Consider the following 19,156-nt stretch of genomic DNA (forward strand, 5'->3'; position numbering starts at 1 on the left):
CCTCTCCCTCCCATGGACCTGTGGAAAAAGAGAAAAAAGACTGAGTAATCTTACTCAAGCATTCAGTAGTAGGGCAGCACTACATGGGAGGCGCAGTGAGAATTATGTCCCACAAGTTCCCATTGCTCTAAAGCCACCACTGCTCTACTGAAGAGACTGATATGGACTACAGCTACACCCTAGAACGAAGCAGCACAATCTTGCACCACTTCAAAAATAATAAAATCTTGATTGAAGAATCTTTTACTAACACCTAACTTTACCCCTTCCTTGCTCTAACATAGGCAAAGAAAATGACTGGGGTGGGAGGGAAGGGAGGTGATATTTAACAGCTTTGCTGTGGTGCTCTTTGCTGCCTCCTGCTGGGCAGGAGTGATATATCCCATTAGTAATTAGATGATCCGTGGACTCATCGTGTCATTAGAAAGAAAGATGTATTTTTAAATACAAGCAGCAAAACTATTTTACCTGCTCATCTTTCTACGCTGAGGCATCTGCTCAATATCTCTCTGTTCTCTCTCCTCCCTTGTCATTCCCTTATAGTTGGAACTTAAGCCGAAGATAGGTCGTGACCACTCATCTATAGAAAAAAAGAAAAAAAAAAAAAAGACAGGCTTTTCCACACTCTCCTGAAGTTTTGAAAATAATACAGTTGCAAAGACTTTATCCATTATTTGGTACAGATATTGTTTAAACTAAGTCACTCTTTAAACTATTTAAAGGGATAGAAAAGGTCAAAATTGAACTGTGCATTTCAAATTTAAATGGAATATTTTTTGCAATATACTTCCATTAGCAAAAAATGCTTCTAGTAACAAGCCCTACATGCACAGTAGTGTATTTATAAAAACACATGCAGACGGGATACAATGCTATTAATGTAAAGGATTTAAATGTCAAGTATGTGAGTAATACATACTGATCAGCTTGCCAGCTATGTCCTTGTTCGGTCTTGACTCCTTAGGATGCTTGTAGAGGTACATAACTGCTCTACCAATACCACTGTGCTTCAGAGTTTCCTGACTCACACTTGGCAGCTAAAATTTAATTAAATGACTTTAAATACAAACAAAATAAGTTGCATTAAACTTAACACACACAACTACTAAACAGCATATTAGAAGATGTGCAGATACAGAGATGATGCTTTAAAAAAGGGACACTAAACACATTTTATGAACCTCCCTATTATCATGGGTGCTTCCATTATGGAACTTGGGTAACACTACAGGGATCTGAAGGAGAATTGCTGCACATGTGCAAAGACATCAGCACTGGAATGTAGTGAGAGATAGATTTCAACCTGGCAGCACCCATGACTAAAGGGCGGGGGGGACATCTATGCTTTTATAATGTATTTAGTGTTTAACATCTCTAACATTGAAAAGTAGTGTAAGGACCATTATAGTCAAAAAAGTACACACTAATTTGTTAGATCATGTCATTTGGCAAACCTGCTCCTCTATGTGTTTAACCTCCACAAAGAGTCCCTCTTGGGACCTGCAAATCACTGCTGGTCTGGAGAGGAAACTGCCAGTGAGCCAGCATCGCTAGTTACACAACTGGGTCATGTGATTACTACTGCTGATTGGCTCTGTGACAGTTTTCTCTCAGTACTATGTGGGTCCTGAGCAGTATTTCTACTATGTGTGTAACATTTTTCAACTATGAATGGCCCTTAAAAGGGACATGAAAGCTACATTTTTTTTTAATTTAATGATTCAGATAGAGCATGCAAAAAAACAAAAACATAATTTAATTATATTATCAAATTTTCTATTGGTATTCTTTATTAAAAGCAGTGAAGTAAGCTCAGGAGCATGTACGTGTCTGCAGCACTAGATCACAGTTTTGAAAGAATATTATACATTTGAACAAGAACTAGATGGCGGCACTTTTCCTGCCATGGAGTGCTCCAGACATCCGCCCACTACCTACCTATCTATCACTTCAACAATGTATATTAAAAAAAATGAAGAACATTTGATAAAGAAATTAAGTGGAAACTTTTTTTTAAATTGCATGCTCTGTCAGACACAAAAGGAACACTCCCTTTAAAAGGTATCTTTGTCGTCACATGACCTCACCTCTTGAAGTATTTTAAGCAGCTCTTCTCTAATTTTTAAGGCTGGTAGGCTTCTATCAGGGAGAGGTGTAAGCCATTCTTTAATTGCAGACATAACCCCGCTATCAATAAAGGTCTCTTTTAGGTCCTGCCTGTTGAGAGAAAATCCAACATATTGAAATCATTAAAAGAAAAAACCAAAACAAAAAAACCCCTGAAAACTGCTGGTGAAATTAGCTTTCCCTGTATCTCCCATATAGTGATTACAAGGACATATTAGTGTAGTAGTCTAAAGACATTCATGTGCACCAAAACTGCCTAAATATAGAATAAAGTAAATGTAGAAAATAATAAGTCAATTTGGAGTACTTACTTTTTAAGGTGCATCACCACAGTGGGGAGGAGAGTTAACTTCTTTAATGCAGGTTTCTTGGTAGAGTTGAGATTACGGTCTTCCTAAAAGATAAAGAGAGTAAAGATGAAAGTTAAACATTTTTTCTAAATAAGTGTTAATCGGTAATGAAATTGACAGAACTGTATATTCTTTTTAGTGAAAAGGGCAACTGTTTAGTAAACGTTTTGAAAATAACAAAAGTAATCTTACTACGGAGAAATCTATTTGACACTCAATTGGATGAGGGATTTTCACATAAATGACACAGTCCTAAGTAAGCTGCCCTTTACAATAGGAAATACACAGCATCCACTTACCTCTGCCGCCTCAGTCATTTTCAAGATCATGGCGCTCACCACATCATCAGCGTCACTAATAAAAGTGCCACCATCTCTGTTTCGCCTTCGTTTTCCACTCATACTTTTCTTTCTCTCCATCATCAGATCAAAATCTGATCTAAAATCATTGCTGATGCAGAAAGGAAGTTTAGTTATGGGGGGGTGAAATAATAATTAAAAATTGCACACTATGCTTTTATGACCTTTAAATTATTAAATTGGCAAAATATGAAGTCAGGTTTTATATTATAAATAAAATTTTTTAAAAACAATCAATTTAAGCTAAAAAATTAAAAAATATATATAAAATTTACTTCAACACATCTATATAAAAAGTTGTAGGATTAAACCTCCCATCCAGCTATAACACTTATATCCCCACCTAACAAAATCCATTAGTACCTCGAAGCAAATCTCCCAAATAGCTAAAAACATCCAAAAATGTCAAGTGGAAGAAACAAATATCTTAGTTGGACCACATTATCCGAGCTTCCACACATTTTACTCCCTGACACACACACCCTATATACCAATATCAAACATTTGAAATGTTGACTTAAATCTTAAAAGGGACAGTCTACTCCAGACTTTTTATTGTTAGATAATCCCTTTATTTCCCATTCCCCATTTTTTTTAATAAACACTGTTATATCAATACACTTTTTACCTCTGTGAATACCTTGCATCTAAGCCTCTGCAGACTGCCCCCTTATTTTAGTACTTTTGACAAACTTGCATTTTAGCCAATCTGTGCTGGCTCATTGGAAATATTTTGAATAAATCCTTTATGTATTGTGGAAAGGGGCTACCCCAAACTTTGTGATCTTGTTTAATGTACATATTGTTTTCTATTAAAGAACATAGAAAGAGTAACCACTTTTTTGACAAAAGGGTCCTCTGCACAAATAGACATCCTTTATACCAACTTTCCAAATATAAAAGAGATGCAGCTTACACTTTGCTAGATCTCACATCATCATCAGAGCCAGAATCCTCAACAGCTGCTGCTTGCTTGTTAGCTACTGCCTTCTCACCCTCCAAGTCTTCTTGATTAAAACCCTAAAAGAAAAAAATAAGAAAAGAAAATAAGGAAGAATACTTTAAACTATGAAGGCTTTCCATATTTGCCACCAGAGTAATCCAAAATTAGGGCTGACAGTGTACATTAGTTACCAGAATATTAAAGGGACAACACTAAAATTGTAATTGTTTAAAAAGATAGATAACGCCTTTACTACCCATTCCCCAGCTTTGCACAACCAATATTGATATATTAATATACTTTATAACATTTAAACCACTAAATGTCTGCCTGTTTCTAAGCCAATAAAGATAGCCTTTTATCACGTTTTTTTATTTGCTTTTCACAACAGGAGACTGGTAGTTCATGTGGGCCATATAGATAAAATTGTGCTCACACCCATGGGTTATGCACAACAAAGCTAAAATGCAAGTCAATAGATAAAATGTGATCAGGGGGCTGTCAAAAGAGGCTTAGATACAAGGTAATCAGAGGTAAAAAGTATATTAATATAACTGTTGGCTATGCTAAACTGGGGAATGGGTAATAAAGGGATTATCTATCTTTTTAAACAACAACATTTTTTAGTTGACTGTCCCTTTAACAAAGTTCAATAAAATTGAGAAAATAACCATTGCTTCTTTCCTGAAGCTATTGTCAAAATTTTATAGGCGACATCACTGCAAATTAACCACTATAATTCAAATGCCAAATATGAAAATGAAAAAAAAAAAAAGCCAGAATTTATCGCCAGCATGATCAATATTAAAAGTAGACATCAAAAGTTATTACCGTAAACTCCTCCTCTTCCTCATCTCCCGACTCCCCAAAAATATCTGCAATTAAAGTTCTGCAAGAAAAAACAAAAAAAACACCTCATAGCTACAAGACACTGCCAAAAATTATAGGATACATTATTTGCGTTACTAATGCTTCAGGTGATCTATATAGAACAATTATGGATACTGCTAAATTACTGTTTAAACAGTGTGGTTTAAAAGGGAAAGTAAACACAGAAATTTGAATATAAAATATTTAGTTATGTGTAGGGTGGATAAAAATGAACATTTAACCCCTTAAGGACTGGGCATTATTTATATATATATATATATATATATATATATATATATATATATATATATATATATATATATATAATATTTTTTAGTAGACAACCCAAAGAATTGATCTAGGCCCAATTTGGTATATTTCATACCACCATTTCACTGCCAAATGCGATCAAATAAAGAAAACTTAACTTTTTCACAAACTTTAGGTCTCTCACTGAAATGATTTACAAACAGTTTGTGCAATCATGGCACAAATGGTTGTAAAAGCTTCTCTGGGATCCCCTTTGCTCAGACATATGGCTTTGCCATTGCTTTTTGGTAATTAGAAGGTCACTAATTTCTGCTGCGCACCACACTTGTAGCTTGTAAGGTTAATTTTAGCTTTAGTGTAGAGATTGCCCTCCCACCCGACACTTCCCACCCCGATCCCTCTCAAACAGCTCTCTTCCCTCCCTCGTCACCCCAATCTTAAGTACTGGCAGACAGTCTGCCAGTATGCAGTTTTACGCTTTTTTTTTTTAAATATTATTTTCCTTAGTGTAGGATTACCCTCTTACCTTCCCACCTCCCTGATCCTTCCCAAAAATGCTCTCTAACCCTCCCCCTTCTTATTTCTGCCAGCTAAGGTATTTGACAGCTGTCTGCCAGTACCCAGTTTTCTATTATTTATTGTAACAAAACCCCCCCACTTATTTCTGTTGTGTAACTGCCAAACTCCATCCCCCTCCCTCATGTACCCCCCTCCCCCTCTAAGATAGTTTCCCTACCCTCCTACCCTCCACTCTAGGATTCCCTTCTCCCTCCTCCCCTCTTCCCCAAACCAACCGCTCACGGCATTTAGTTTTGTTGTAGTGTAGCGGTTCCACCTGTTCCCGCCCCCTCCAGCGATGGGCCGCCCACCCACCTACCTCTCTCCTAATCCTCCCACGTCACCAATGATCGGCAACACCGCTGCCTGATGCCGAGGGGGACACAGTCTGCATCTGTACCTCTGAAAGTCTATCTCTGCACTCCCCCACTATTCTAAAAGTAGCGAGAGTAGAGAGAGGCCCAGGACAACAGCGTCGTACAGGGTACAACGCTGGTCCTTAAGGGCTTAACGACCAGTGCCGTAAAAGGGTTTGAAAAAAATTTTTGTAAAAAAAAAACAGAATTTATGCTTACCTGATAAATTACTTTCTCCAACGGTGTGTCCGGTCCACTGCGTCATCCTTACATGTGGGATATTCTCCTCCCCAACAGGAAATGGCAAAGAGCCCAGCAAAGCTGGTCACATGATCCCTCCTAGGCTCCGCCTTCCCCAGTCATTCGACCGACGTAAAGGAGGAATATGCATAGGAGAAATCATATGATACCGTGGTGACTGTAGTTAGAGAAAATAATTCATCAGACCTGATTAAAAAACCAGGGCGGGCCGTGGACCGGACACACCGTTGGAGAAAGTAATTTATCAGGTAAGCATAAATTCTGTTTTCTCCAACATAGGTGTGTCCGGTCCACGGCGTCATCCTTACTTGTGGGAACCAATACCAAAGCTTTAGGACACGGATGATGGGAGGGAGCAAATCAGGTCACCTAGATGGAAGGCACCACAGCTTGCAAAACCTTTCTCCCAAAAATAGCCTCAGAAGAAGCAAAAGTATCAAATTTGTAAAATTTGGCAAAAGTGTGCAGTGAAGACCAAGTCGCTGCCTTACATATCTGCTCAACAGAAGCCTCGTTCTTGAAGGCCCATGTGGAAGCCACGGCCCTAGTGGAGTGAGCTGTGATTCTTTCAGGAGGCTGCCGTCCGGCAGTCTCATAAGCCAATCGGATGATGCTTTTAAGCCAAAAAGAGAGAGAGGTAGAAGTTGCTTTTTGACCTCTCCTTTTACCAGAATAAACAACAAACAAGGAAGAAGTTTGTCTGAAATCCTTTGTAGCCTCTAAATAGAATTTTAGAGCACAAACTACATCCAAATTGTGTAACAAACGTTCCTTCTTTGAAACTGGATTCGGACACAAAGAAGGCACGACTATCTCCTGGTTAATATTTTTGTTAGAAACAACTTTCGGAAGAAAACCAGGTTTAGTACGCAAAACCACCTTATCTGCATGGAACACCAGATAAGGAGGAGAACACTGCAGAGCAGATAACTCTGAAACTCTTCTAGCAGAAGAAATTGCAACCAAAAACAAAACTTTCCAAGATAATAACTTGATATCAACGGAATGTAGGGGTTCAAACGGAACCCCCTGAAGAACTGAAAGAACTAAATTGAGACTCCAAGGAGGAGTCAAAGGTTTGTAAACAGGCTTGATTCTAACCAGAGCCTGAACAAAAGCTTGAACATCTGGCACAGCCGCCAGCTTTTTGTGAAGTAAAACAGATAAAGCAGAAATCTGTCCCTTCAAAGAACTTGCAGATAATCCTTTCTCCAAACCTTCTTGAAGAAAGGATAGAATCTTAGGAATTTTTATCTTGTTCCATGGGAATCCTTTAGATTCACACCAACAGATATATTTTTTCCATATTTTATGGTAGATTCTTCTAGTTACAGGCTTTCTAGCCTGAACAAGAGTATTAATGACAGAATCTGAGAACCCTCGCTTTGATAAAATCAAGCGTTCAATCTCCAAGCAGTCAGTTGGAGTGAGGCCAGATTCGGATGTTCGAACGGACCTTGAACAAGAAGGTCCTGTCTCAAAGGTAGCTTCCATGGTGGAGCCGATGACATATTCACCAGATCTGCATACCAAGTCCTGCGTGGCCACGCAGCAGCTATCAAGATCACCGATACCCTCTCCTGTTTGATCCTGGCTACCAGCCTGGGAATGAGAGGAAACGGTGGGAACACATAAGCTAGGTTGAAGGTCCAAGGTGCTACTAGTGCATCCACTAGAGTCGCCTTGGGATCCCTGGATCTGGACCCGTAGCAAGGAACCTTGAAGTTCTGACGAGACGCCATCAGATCCATGTCTGGAATGCCCCACAATTGAATTATTTGGGCAAAGATTACCGGATGGAGTTCCCACTCCCCCGGATGAAATGTCTGACGACTCAAAATCCGCTTCCCAATTTTCCACTCCTGGGATGTGGATTGCAGACATGTGGCAGGAGTGAGTCTCCGCCCATTGAATTATTTTGGTCACTTCTTCCATCGCCAGGGAACTCCTTGTTCCCCCCTGATGGTTGATATACGCAACAGTCGTCATGTTGTCTGATTGAAACCTTATGAATTTGGCCTTTGCTAGCTGAGGCCAAGCCTTGAGAGCATTGAATATCGCTCTCAGTTCCAGAATATTTATCGGGAGAAGAGATTCTTCCCGAGACCAAAGACCCTGAGCTTTCAGGGGTTCCCAGACCGCGCCCCAGCCCACCAGACTGGCGTCGGTCGTGACAATGACCCACTCTGGTCTGCGGAAGCGCATCCCTTGTGACAGGTTGTCCAGGGTCAGCCACCAACGGAGTGAATCTCTGGTCCTCTGATCTACTTGTATCGTCGGAGACAAGTCTGTATAATCCCCATTCCACTGACTGAGCATGCACAGTTGTAATGGTCTTAGATGAATTCGCGCAAAAGGAACTATGTCCATTGCCGCGACCATCAAACCTATTACTTCCATGCACTGCGCTATGGAAGGAAGAAGAACAGAATGAAGTACTTGACAAGAGCTTAGAAGTTTTGATTTTCTGGCCTCTGTCAGAAAAATCCTCATTTCTAAGGAGTCTATTATTGTTCCCAAGAAGGGAACTCTTGTTGACGGGGATAGAGAACTTTTTTCTACGTTCACTTTCCACCCGTGAGATCTGAGAAAGGCCAGGACAATGTCCGTATGAGCCTTTGCTTGTGGCAGAGACGACGCTTGAATCAGTATGTCGTCCAAGTAAGGTACTACTGCAATGCCCCTTGGTCTTAGCACCGCTAGAAGGGACCCTAGTACCTTTGTGAAAATTCTTGGAGCAGTGGCTAATCCGAATGGAAGTGCCACAAACTGGTAATGCTTGTCCAGAAAGGCGAACCTTAGGAACCGATGATGTTCCTTGTGGATAGGAATATGTAGATACGCATCCTTTAAATCCACCGTGGTCATGAATTGACCTTCCTGGATGGTAGGAAGAATTGTCCGAATGGTTTCCATTTTGAACGATGGAACCCTGAGAAATTTGTTTAGGATTTTGAGATCTAAGATTGGTCTGAATGTTCCCTCTTTTTTGGGAACTATGAACAGATTGGAGTAGAATCCCATCCCTTGTTCTCCTAATGGAACAGGATGAATCACTCCCATTTTTAACAGGTCTTCTACACAATGTAAGAATGCCTGTCTTTTTATGTGGTCTGAAGACAATTGAGACCTGTGGAACCTTCCCCTTGGGGGTAGCTCCTTGAATTCCAGAAGATAACCTTGGGAGACTATTTCTAGCGCCCAAGGATCCAGAACATCTCTTGCCCAAGCCTGAGCGAAGAGAGAAAGTCTGCCCCCCACCAGATCCGGTCCCGGATCGGGGGCCAACATCTCATGCTGTCTTGGTAGCAGTGGCAGGTTTCTTGGCCTGCTTACCTTTGTTCCAGCCTTGCATTGGCCTCCAGGCTGGCTTGGTTTGAGAAGTATTACCCTCTTGCTTAGAGGATGTAGAACTTGAGGCTGGTCTGTTTCTGCGAAAGGGACGAAAATTTGGTTTATTTTTAGCCTTAAAAGACCTATCCTGAGGAAGGGCGTGGCCCTTTCCCCCAGTGATATCTGAAATAATCTCTTTCAAGTCAGGGCCAAACAGCGTTTTCCCCTTGAAAGGTATGTTAAGCAATTTGTTCTTGGAGGACGCATCCGCTGACCAAGACTTTAGCCAAAGCGCTCTGCGCGCCACAATAGCAAACCCTGAATTTTTCGCCGCTAATCTAGCTAATTGCAAAGTGGCGTCTAAAGTAAAAGAGTTAGCCAATTTAAGAGCGTGAACTCTGTCCATAATCTCCTCATAAGAAGATTCTTTATCGAGCGACTTTTCTAGTTCATCGAACCAGAAACACGCTGCTGTAGTGACAGGAACAATGCATGAAATTGGTTGTAGAAGGTAACCTTGCTGAACAAACATCTTTTTAAGCAAACCCTCTAATTTTTTATCCATAGGATCTTTGAAAGCACAACTATCTTCTATAGGGATAGTAGTGCGTTTGTTTAGAGTAGAAACCGCCCCCTCGACCTTGGGGACTGTCTGCCATAAGTCCTTTCTGGGGTCGACCATAGGAAACAATTTCTTAAATATAGGGGGAGGGACAAAAGGTATGCCGGGCCTTTCCCATTCTTTGTTTACAATGTCCGCCACCCGCTTGGGTATAGGAAAAGCTTCGGGGGGCACCGGGACCTCTAGGAACTTGTCCATCTTACATAATTTCTCTGGAATGACCAAATTGTCACAATCATCCAGAGTAGACAACACCTCCTTAAGCAGAGCGCGGAGATGTTCCAATTTAAATTTGAATGTAATAACATCAGGTTCAGCTTGTTGAGAAATTTTCCCTGAATCTGAAATTTCTCCCTCAGACAAAACCTCCCTGGCCCCTTCAGACTGGTGTAGGGGCATGTCAGAACCATTATCATCAGCGTCCTCATGCTCTTCAGTATTTTCTAAAACAGAGCAGTCACGCTTTCGCTGATAAGTGGGCATTTTGGCTAAAATGTTTTTGATAGAATTATCCATTACAGCCGTTAATTGTTGCATAGTAAGGAGTATTGGCGCACTAGATGTACTAGGGGCCTCCTGTGTGGGCAAGACTGGCGTAGACGAAGGAGGGGATGATGCAGTACCATGCTTACTCCCCTCACTTGAGGAATCATCTTGGGCATCATTTTCTCTAAATTGTTTGTCACATACATCACATCTATTTAAATGAGAAGGAACCTTGGCTTCCTCACATACAGAACATAGTCTGATAGTTCAGACATGTTAAACAGGCATAAACTTGATAACAAAGTACAAAAAACGTTTTAAAATAAAACCGTTACTGTCACTTTAAATTTTAAACTGAACACACTTTATTACTGAATATGTGAAAAAGTATTAAGGAATCGTTCAAAATTCACCAAAATTTCACCACAGTGTCTTAAAGCCTTAAAAGTATTGCACACCAAATTTGAAAGCTTTAACTCTTAAAATAACGGAACCGGAGCCGTTTTTATATTTAACCCCTATACAGTCCCTGGTATCTGCTTTGCTGAGACCCAACCAAGCCCAGAGGGGAATACGATACCAAATGACGCATTCAGTAAGCTTTTTCTGTGTATCTGAGCTCCTCACACATGCATCTGGATGCCTTGCTTCCCAAAAACAACTGCGCATTAGTGGCGCGAAAATGAGGCTCTGCCTATGATTAGAGAAGGCCCCCAGTGAAAAAGGTGTCCAATACAGTGCCTGCCGTTTTTTTAACATAATTCCCAAGAATAAAATAACTCCTCAAAGCTATAAACTATTAAAAATGCTTATAAATTAATCGTTTTAGCCCAGAAAAATGTCTACCAGTCTTTAAAGCCCTTGTGAAGCCCTTTATTCTTATTAATAAAAATGGCTTACCGGATCCCATAGGGAAAATGACAGCTTCCAGCATTACCAAGTCTTGTTAGAAATGTGTCATACTTCAAGCAGCAAAGTCTGCACACTGTTTCCCCCAACTGAAGTTATTTCATCTCAACAGTCCTGTGTGGAAACAGCCATCGATTTTAGTAACGGTTGCTAAAATCATCTTCCTCTTACAAACAGAAATCTTCATCCTTTTTTCTGTTTCAGAGTAAATAGTACATACCAGCACTATTTTAAAATAACAAACTCTTGATTGAAGAATAAAAACTACATTTAACACCAAAAAACTCTTAACCATCTCCGTGGAGATGTTGCCTGTGCAACGGCAAAGAGAATGACTGGGGAAGGCGGAGCCTAGGAGGGATCATGTGACCAGCTTTGCTGGGCTCTTTGCCATTTCCTGTTGGGGAGGATAATATCCCACAAGTAAGGATGACGCCGTGGACCAGACACACCTATGTTGGAGAAATTAAGATATCAGATTTTTAATTTAATTTAAAAAGGATTTTTCTTTAATAAAATGCTTTTTAAAAAAGGAAAAAAAAAAAAAAAATCTATGGGGCCTAGCTAAATACATTGGGTGAGACAGTGACGAGCATCAGGCTCACAGTAGTGTATTGATTCTGGGCCTACCTATGTATGCTTTTCAATAATGGATACCAAGAGAATGAAGCAAATTAGATAAGTGAATTGGAAAATTGCATATTATTTCTGAATCATGAAAGTTTAAAATTTTGACTTTACTGTCCCATTAATGCCATTGCTCCAATGCAAATCGATGTACCCAGAATTAACCCATACTAAATTTCAAGAAGCTCAATGAATAAAAAGACTGTTTGGAGTGGAATAGATCTGCAAAAGGACCTAAGTGTGAGGAGGGAGGGACAAGCACTAAAAATAAATGTTATTGTTTTAGTGAAATAAAACAAATATTAGAATTAAGTCAGAACATACAATTTGTTGTAAAAAGTTTCTAATTATTTTTATTGGTTATTTGTAAAGCGCCAACAGATCTTGCAGCGCTATAAACATAGGTGGAATACAAGGAAACATTTATAGGGATCAGACGGGTAGAGGGCCCTGCCAAGAGTCGCACTGTTGTAGTCAGCTCTAAAGAAGGTGATCTACAAACAGCATGGCTCTTAGGCTTACATGCTAAGTGGGTTCAAGGGGAGGAAACTGTATAAAGAAAGGTTAGTGTAGGTTGTATGCATCCCTGAACATTAGAGTCTTTGGGGAGTGCTTGAAGTTTTCAAAACTAGGGGAGAGTCTTGTGGAGCAAGGTAGAGAGTTCCACAAGATGGGGGCCAGTCTGGAGAAGTCCTGTAAGCGGGAGTGTGAGGAGGTAACAAGAGAGGAGGAGAGTAGGTGGTCATGAGCAGAGCGAAAGACGGGAGGGAGAGTATCTGGAGACAAGGTCTGAGATATAGGGTGGAGCAGTGCAGTTGAGGGCTTTGTATGTCAGAGTGAGAATCTTGTGTTTAATCCTGGAGGCAAGAGAAAGCCAGTGAAGGGATTGGCAGAGAGGGGTAGCAGAAGAGCAACGTGTAAGGAAGATGAGTCTGGCAGAGGCATTCATTATGGATTGTAAAGGAGCTAGGCGGCAGCTGGGGAGACCAGAGAGGACAGAGTTGCAGTAATCGAGGCGGGAAAGGATGAGAGAGTGGATTAAAATCTTAGTTGTGGGTGGTTCCGGAGGAGGAGCTTGCACTCAGGTTCAGGTGCGCAAGGTGTGCAAGGTGTGCACGCTTCTATCCCCTGCAGTTAATCCATTGGCGGAGTTCTCGCGCTGGATTCCTTACTGACAGAGGAAAAAGACTTTGCAGCCGGCTTGGTCTTTCTTAAGCCCGGAGGAACCACACAGCGCTTTAAAATCTCCAGGATCGGCTCTGTACAAAGAGCAACCTGTACAAACATCTGAGAGAAAGATATAACAACGTCGGCAGTCCCCCCTCCCTCCGATGCAGCGTGAGGGGGGTAGATAGCCAAACACCAAGAGGACCTGCAAGCCGATAAATACAATATATGCTTAACAAAACCTGAAAGCAGATAAAGCTCATCTCTAAAAACCGCATGAATAAATATGTGGAAAGGAAGTCAGCTGTGAAATCATACAAGCATACACCCGTTATTAAGTACACTGAGATAAGGTCAGAGAACTAACTGGTCTAAATAAACAATCTCACCGGATCTCTAGCAGGGAACAAGTATCCTGAAAGTAACCGGAGGACCCCTTGACTGAGACAAGTGCTTGGAGGTGAATAGTGTGGGACCGGCAGCAGGAGCGGATTGACGGAGGATCAGTATCCACGGCTGTCTCTACATCTCCTCCCCCCCACCGGTGCTGCGAGGGGGAGGCAACGTTGCAGCGCAACAGAGTCTCCAAGGGGCCAAATCCTCAAGAAACTACAAAGTGAAGGTATCGGAGACTCCGGGCAATTGGAGCGGGCCTGGATCTAACGCCCCCACACAGATAAATATACCAGCACAATCTCACCCTGCACCGCTCGATAAAAGGCAGAAGTTAAAGACATAAATGTTATTGTCAGCCCGTGGCAGTCTGTGTTAATCCAGGAAACAGAGGGGCTGCAGAGGCATCCTACCGGAACAGAGTCGCTGGTGGGGTGAGTGCTGGACATTGTTGGAGCTAACCTTAGCCACCAGATAGGGGTTAATAATTGCAGAGACACATAAAAGGGGATCCTTGGACTGACACCCCTCATAGTTAACTAACGGGAAAGAACCTGTCTAAATCAGTCTAGTTAGAGAACTATTTTGTTTTGTTTGTTCTGTTTAAAGTAACGATAATTATTGTGTATTCATAGCATTACCTGTTACTTGCCACCATTAAGTAACTAAGAGGACTTTTTAATTGGAAATGTATTAACTATCTCTAGAAAGTTGTTAGAATCTTAGATCTTGAAAATTTAGATCAGAGGTTAAAATTGAATTGATTGAATCAGCATGGACTATCTAAATGTTGTTAAATGTTAAATAGTTCATGTCTATAAACTCACAAACTTAACTGTATTTCTATATATTAATCACTGAGACCATTAAGGGAATATTCTAATGCAGGAAAGACCTAAACTTAAGAGTTGTTATTGTTTGAATGTTCCTAGTAGGAATCACTGAAAATTAGAAGTTTAACTGACATATCTAATCAGGTTAGAAGAGTTGGTTGAATTAGAAGTTGTTCTATATTTAAATATTAGTATCTAGATAAAAGGTACTGCTTATCTCTGTACACCGCGAAGGAGTTTGAGGTTAATGAGTCAAACTTAACATAGTGGAACTCCCTGACAAAGCATACACCCGATATCAGAACAATTAGAGATTATCCTTAATTGAAACTTATTAAGAGCCATACTCTGGTCCTAAGCACATAAGAAAATAAAATCACAGTTTTTAGTGCATAAAATTTTTTTCCCCTGTTTTTTTTCCTTTTTTTTTTCTCTTTTTCTTCTCTCCCTCATTCCTCTCTTGGTCTATCACTATCACCCTAAACACTCTCTTCCATCCTCACAATTGAATTAAATAACTCACTCTTTTTTTTTTTTTTTTTTTCCCTTATCACTACGTACATGGATAAATTCATCACTTCACCTTCTGTCACAAACAAAATCAAACCAGATATGGCAACCAAACACAGGGAACGTAGAAATAAAAAATTCCACTGAAACTTTAGCAGAAAGTCATTCTGAAAGTAATAGTACAACCACTCAAAGCCCTAAAACAGCTCAAGAAACACAACTTCTAGTTTCTAGTATTTTAGAGGCAATTACACCTAAATTTGAATCATTAAAATCAGAAATTAAGCAAGATATAATAACCTTAACAACGGAAGTAAGGCAATTCTCTAATAGACTCCAAGAAGCTGAACAGAGGATTTCAGACCTGGAGGATGTGACAAATATAGCCTTACCAAAGCTAGAGAGTACTCAAAATGATTTAATTAAAATTCAAAATAAACTAGATGAATTGGAAAACAGATCTAGACGAAACAATTTAAGAATTATTGGAATCCCAGAATCCAACCAACCCGAAGATCTCAGGAAGTTAATGACACACACTTTACCACAATTATTAAAGATTCCCTCACCTCAAGCACCAATTATTATTGAGAGTACACAGACTGGGGAGACTAGGAGACAGCATGGGGGATCCTGTTAGACCAAGACCAATCATTGCAAGATTTCTTAATTATCAAGATAAAGAATTGTATTTACAATTTTATCGTAAAAATCAACCAATATTTCATAACGATGTTAAGGTCTTGCTCTTCCAGGATTTCTCTGCTGAAACGTCCAGAAAACGAAGGGAACTCTCCCCAGTGTGTGGGAAAATGATTAATGCAGGATGGAAGGCCACCGTCATATATCCAGCCAAGCTTAAATTGTTGCTTGGGGGCCGCACTTTCCTCTTTGATTCAGCCTCAGAAGCAGAGAGGAAACTTGCGGAGCATGGAATTAAATAATAACAAGTTAACATGACAACTTAATGGCCTTGCTGAACTAACAAAAATGGCTGGCAAAACAATAAGCTATAGGGATTTCCAAACTTTTAAACTAGGGAAGCAGACTATTATAAATTATTTTTTTAATTATGGTTTTTTTTTTGTTTTTTGTTTTTTCTCCCCCCCACTCCTCCCACCCCCATTTCTTCTTTTTTTCTTTTTATAAATTAATCAAAATAACATGAAAAACTCTATTAGGTTCACCTCCTGGAACGTAGGAGGCATAACTTTCCCTATAAAACGCAAAACAATATTGACACACCTTAAAAAATTTAACACAACAATCGCCCTCCTACAAGAAACTCATTTAAACACTGTAGAGTCTATTAAAGGGACAGTTCACCAAAAAACTTTCTCCCCTTTAAATTATTCCCAATGATCCTTTTTTACCTGCTAGAGTGTATTAAATTGGTAAGTAGCTCCTTTACTCATATTTCAGCATTTGAAATAGCTAATTTAGCTTGTGGTTTCCCAACCTATACTGAAAGTTTTGATACTGGCGTATATGCTATTGACAAGCCTAAGTAAACACAGCCAGCAGAAGAGATTACACCCTGAGTGGGGGTATGATAGTTAAGTAATAAAATGATAATTTTCCATTGTTCTCTCTATGTATTGAGCTTTGGTGTTCCAGACAAATATAAGATAAGGAAGCAAGTCTGTGTACATAAAAGTGATAACATAATGAGATCTGATATTACCTGAAGCTCAACCCATTGTAATAGGCTGTGGTTTCAAAGCACAAAACCAGCTACTTCAGATACACAAATAAACCCGAAAATGCAATTTCTCAAATATTTTATACTCTGCAGTTGGTATAACAAGTCATTGAAAATACATTTATGGAAAAACAATTTTACAGTGTACTGTCCCTTTAAGTTAAAATCTTCATGGGTAGCAGAAGTATTCTTTACCCCATCTGTAAAGAGAAATAATGGGGTGGCCATTTTGCTAGGGAAAGAGTTAAAATATGAGGTAATGCTATCTATTAAAGATCCAGAAAGTAGATATATATAATCCTTAAATTAAAAATTGCTAATATGATATACACCATTTGTAATGTATACGCACCAAATGTAATTGATACTAATTTTTGGGACATTCTTCAAACCAAAATTTTGCAGGTGACAGAAGGACATCTAATCTTGGCAGGTGATTTCAATATGGCACCTCAATATCCACTGGATAGGTTAAGACGAGGCACACATTACAAAAAAACAAAAAAAAGATAATCTAGAAACTAAAATATTTAAGTCTATTTTTTCTAATCTTGCACTCAGAGACATTTGGAGATCACAGAATCTGGATACTAGAGGATATACTTGTTACTCTAAAGCCTTCAAATCATTATCTAGGATTGACCTATTTTTAATAAATGATAGTTTATATAAATCTGGAGTGAAAGCCTCAGTATCCGAAATCTGTATCTCCGATCATGCCCCTATACAGTTAGATACTCTAAGTATAAATAATCAAGCACAAGCAAGAGGTTTTGTATATCCAAAATATTTAAATAAAGAACTTGAATTTTAGAAACTGACTTAAATCTAAGCTAGAGGAGTATTTTCAATTTAAAGTGATTGTCAATTTTCCTTGTTTTGAACACATATTCCTGTAGGCAATCATGATATTAACCTAACCGCCACTATACATTTTTCCAAAAATTTGTAATATGTTGTTTATTTCTTACTCGAAATATCGACGATTCACTGTACCTGCTCCTCCCACAGTTCACTTCCTTGTTTTGAGCCATCTCACGTATACAGCGGTCCCACCCGCTGTTTACATCTCGTCAATGCGCGCTCCCATTTTCATTTCCAATTGCGCATGCGTGAAATGCTGTCAATCAACCATAGTATTCATTGAATCAATACATTCAATGAATACTATCGTTGAGAAGTGAAGGAAACGATCTGCTACCCCAGCCCGTTATAACACCATTTAAAAATAAAATACACATTGATTGTAAGTGTATCTTGAAACTAAACTTTTAAGGTATGATGTGAAGAAATATGAATTTAAGCAATATCGGTTTGCAAAATAAGCTGACATTATAGAATACGGAGCCCTGTTACTGATTTACTTACCGAGCGGTACAGTAATTCAGAAATGACAGGGCTCCGTAAAATAAAACTACTGCGCATGCGCGAAATGTGCACGCTTGTAAAAGTAAAACGTCAGTGAACATAAGAACGCAGGCGCAGAAAGGAGTAGTTACGTCAGTGTAAGGGGGTGGGTCCCCCTGTGGTTAGAGACTTGATTGGTTATTAGGACATCAATCAAACTGAGAATAAGTAGGCGCGCGTGCCGGGTGGAGGATCCAAATAACTAGAGACAAGGTAAAAAATAAAAATAAAAGCTATATAACCAAAAAATTGAAATACGATGAATGAAACTACTATTTATTTTTCATAGACATTAAGGGTAACGTTAGTCAGGATGCGCACTTTACATTCACTTTAACACAGACTCAATTGATAATTTCTCGATAGTATGGGAAGCCGCAAAAGCAATATTAAGAGGGGAGATAATTGCTTACACTGCTAGATTTAAAAAGAAGATTAAGTTAAAAGAGAGGGAAATTACAGCAGCGGTAACAAATGCATACAATAGATATTTAAATTCCTCCACAAATGATAATTGGAAAAGATACATTGAAACAAAGAAGGAACGTGACACGTTTCTAATCTCGCATACAACACAATCAGAATTAAAATACAGAGCACAGCTATATAAATTTGGTAACAAGTTGGGTAAGCTACTAGCAAAATTAATAAAAAACTCTAAAAGCTCAACGGTAATTGAATCCATATTAGCCTATGAGAAATTAACTACTCATCCCGAAGAAATCTCTGAGTCTTTCTATAAATACTATAAAGCAATTTATTCCTCTTCCAATATGGGGATAGAATATCAGGAAAATTTTTGGGAAGGTATGACTCTATTAAAGATTAGCCCAGAATTTAATCTCAAAATTAACTCCCCTATTTTGGAATCAGAAGTAAATCAAGCTATACACGCTTTAAAACTAGATAAAGCTCCAGGCTCAGATTTCCTCCCAAATGAAATCTATAAAAATTTAGCATCAACTTTTCTCCCACACTTAACAAAATTATTTAACAATTTTTATAAGGAGAACACTCAGATTCCCCCTAATTTTGTGGCGTCACAGACAATACTCATTCTTAAACCAGGTAAA

General features: G+C 39.2%; 1 protein-coding gene across 2 annotated transcripts in view; it reads right to left on the reverse strand.

The window, feature by feature from the left end:
* Window positions 1-19,156, reverse strand: part of IWS1 (interacts with SUPT6H, CTD assembly factor 1) — a 54,224-nt gene that overhangs the window by 17,941 nt on the left and 17,127 nt on the right. For both annotated transcript variants that reach the window (XM_053709940.1, XM_053709941.1), the window contains exons 5-11: window positions 4,611-4,668; window positions 3,753-3,856; window positions 2,777-2,927; window positions 2,439-2,521; window positions 2,088-2,217; window positions 920-1,037; window positions 469-580 (exon numbers count right to left, since the gene is read on the reverse strand). In XM_053709940.1, coding sequence (XP_053565915.1) covers window positions 469-580; window positions 920-1,037; window positions 2,088-2,217; window positions 2,439-2,521; window positions 2,777-2,927; window positions 3,753-3,856; window positions 4,611-4,668 — 756 coding nt within the window. The remainder of the gene's footprint in view (window positions 1-468; window positions 581-919; window positions 1,038-2,087; window positions 2,218-2,438; window positions 2,522-2,776; window positions 2,928-3,752; window positions 3,857-4,610; window positions 4,669-19,156) is intronic.

This window comes from Bombina bombina, chromosome 4, assembly GCF_027579735.1.
Source record: "Bombina bombina isolate aBomBom1 chromosome 4, aBomBom1.pri, whole genome shotgun sequence".
Taxonomy (NCBI): Eukaryota; Metazoa; Chordata; class Amphibia; order Anura; family Bombinatoridae; genus Bombina; species Bombina bombina.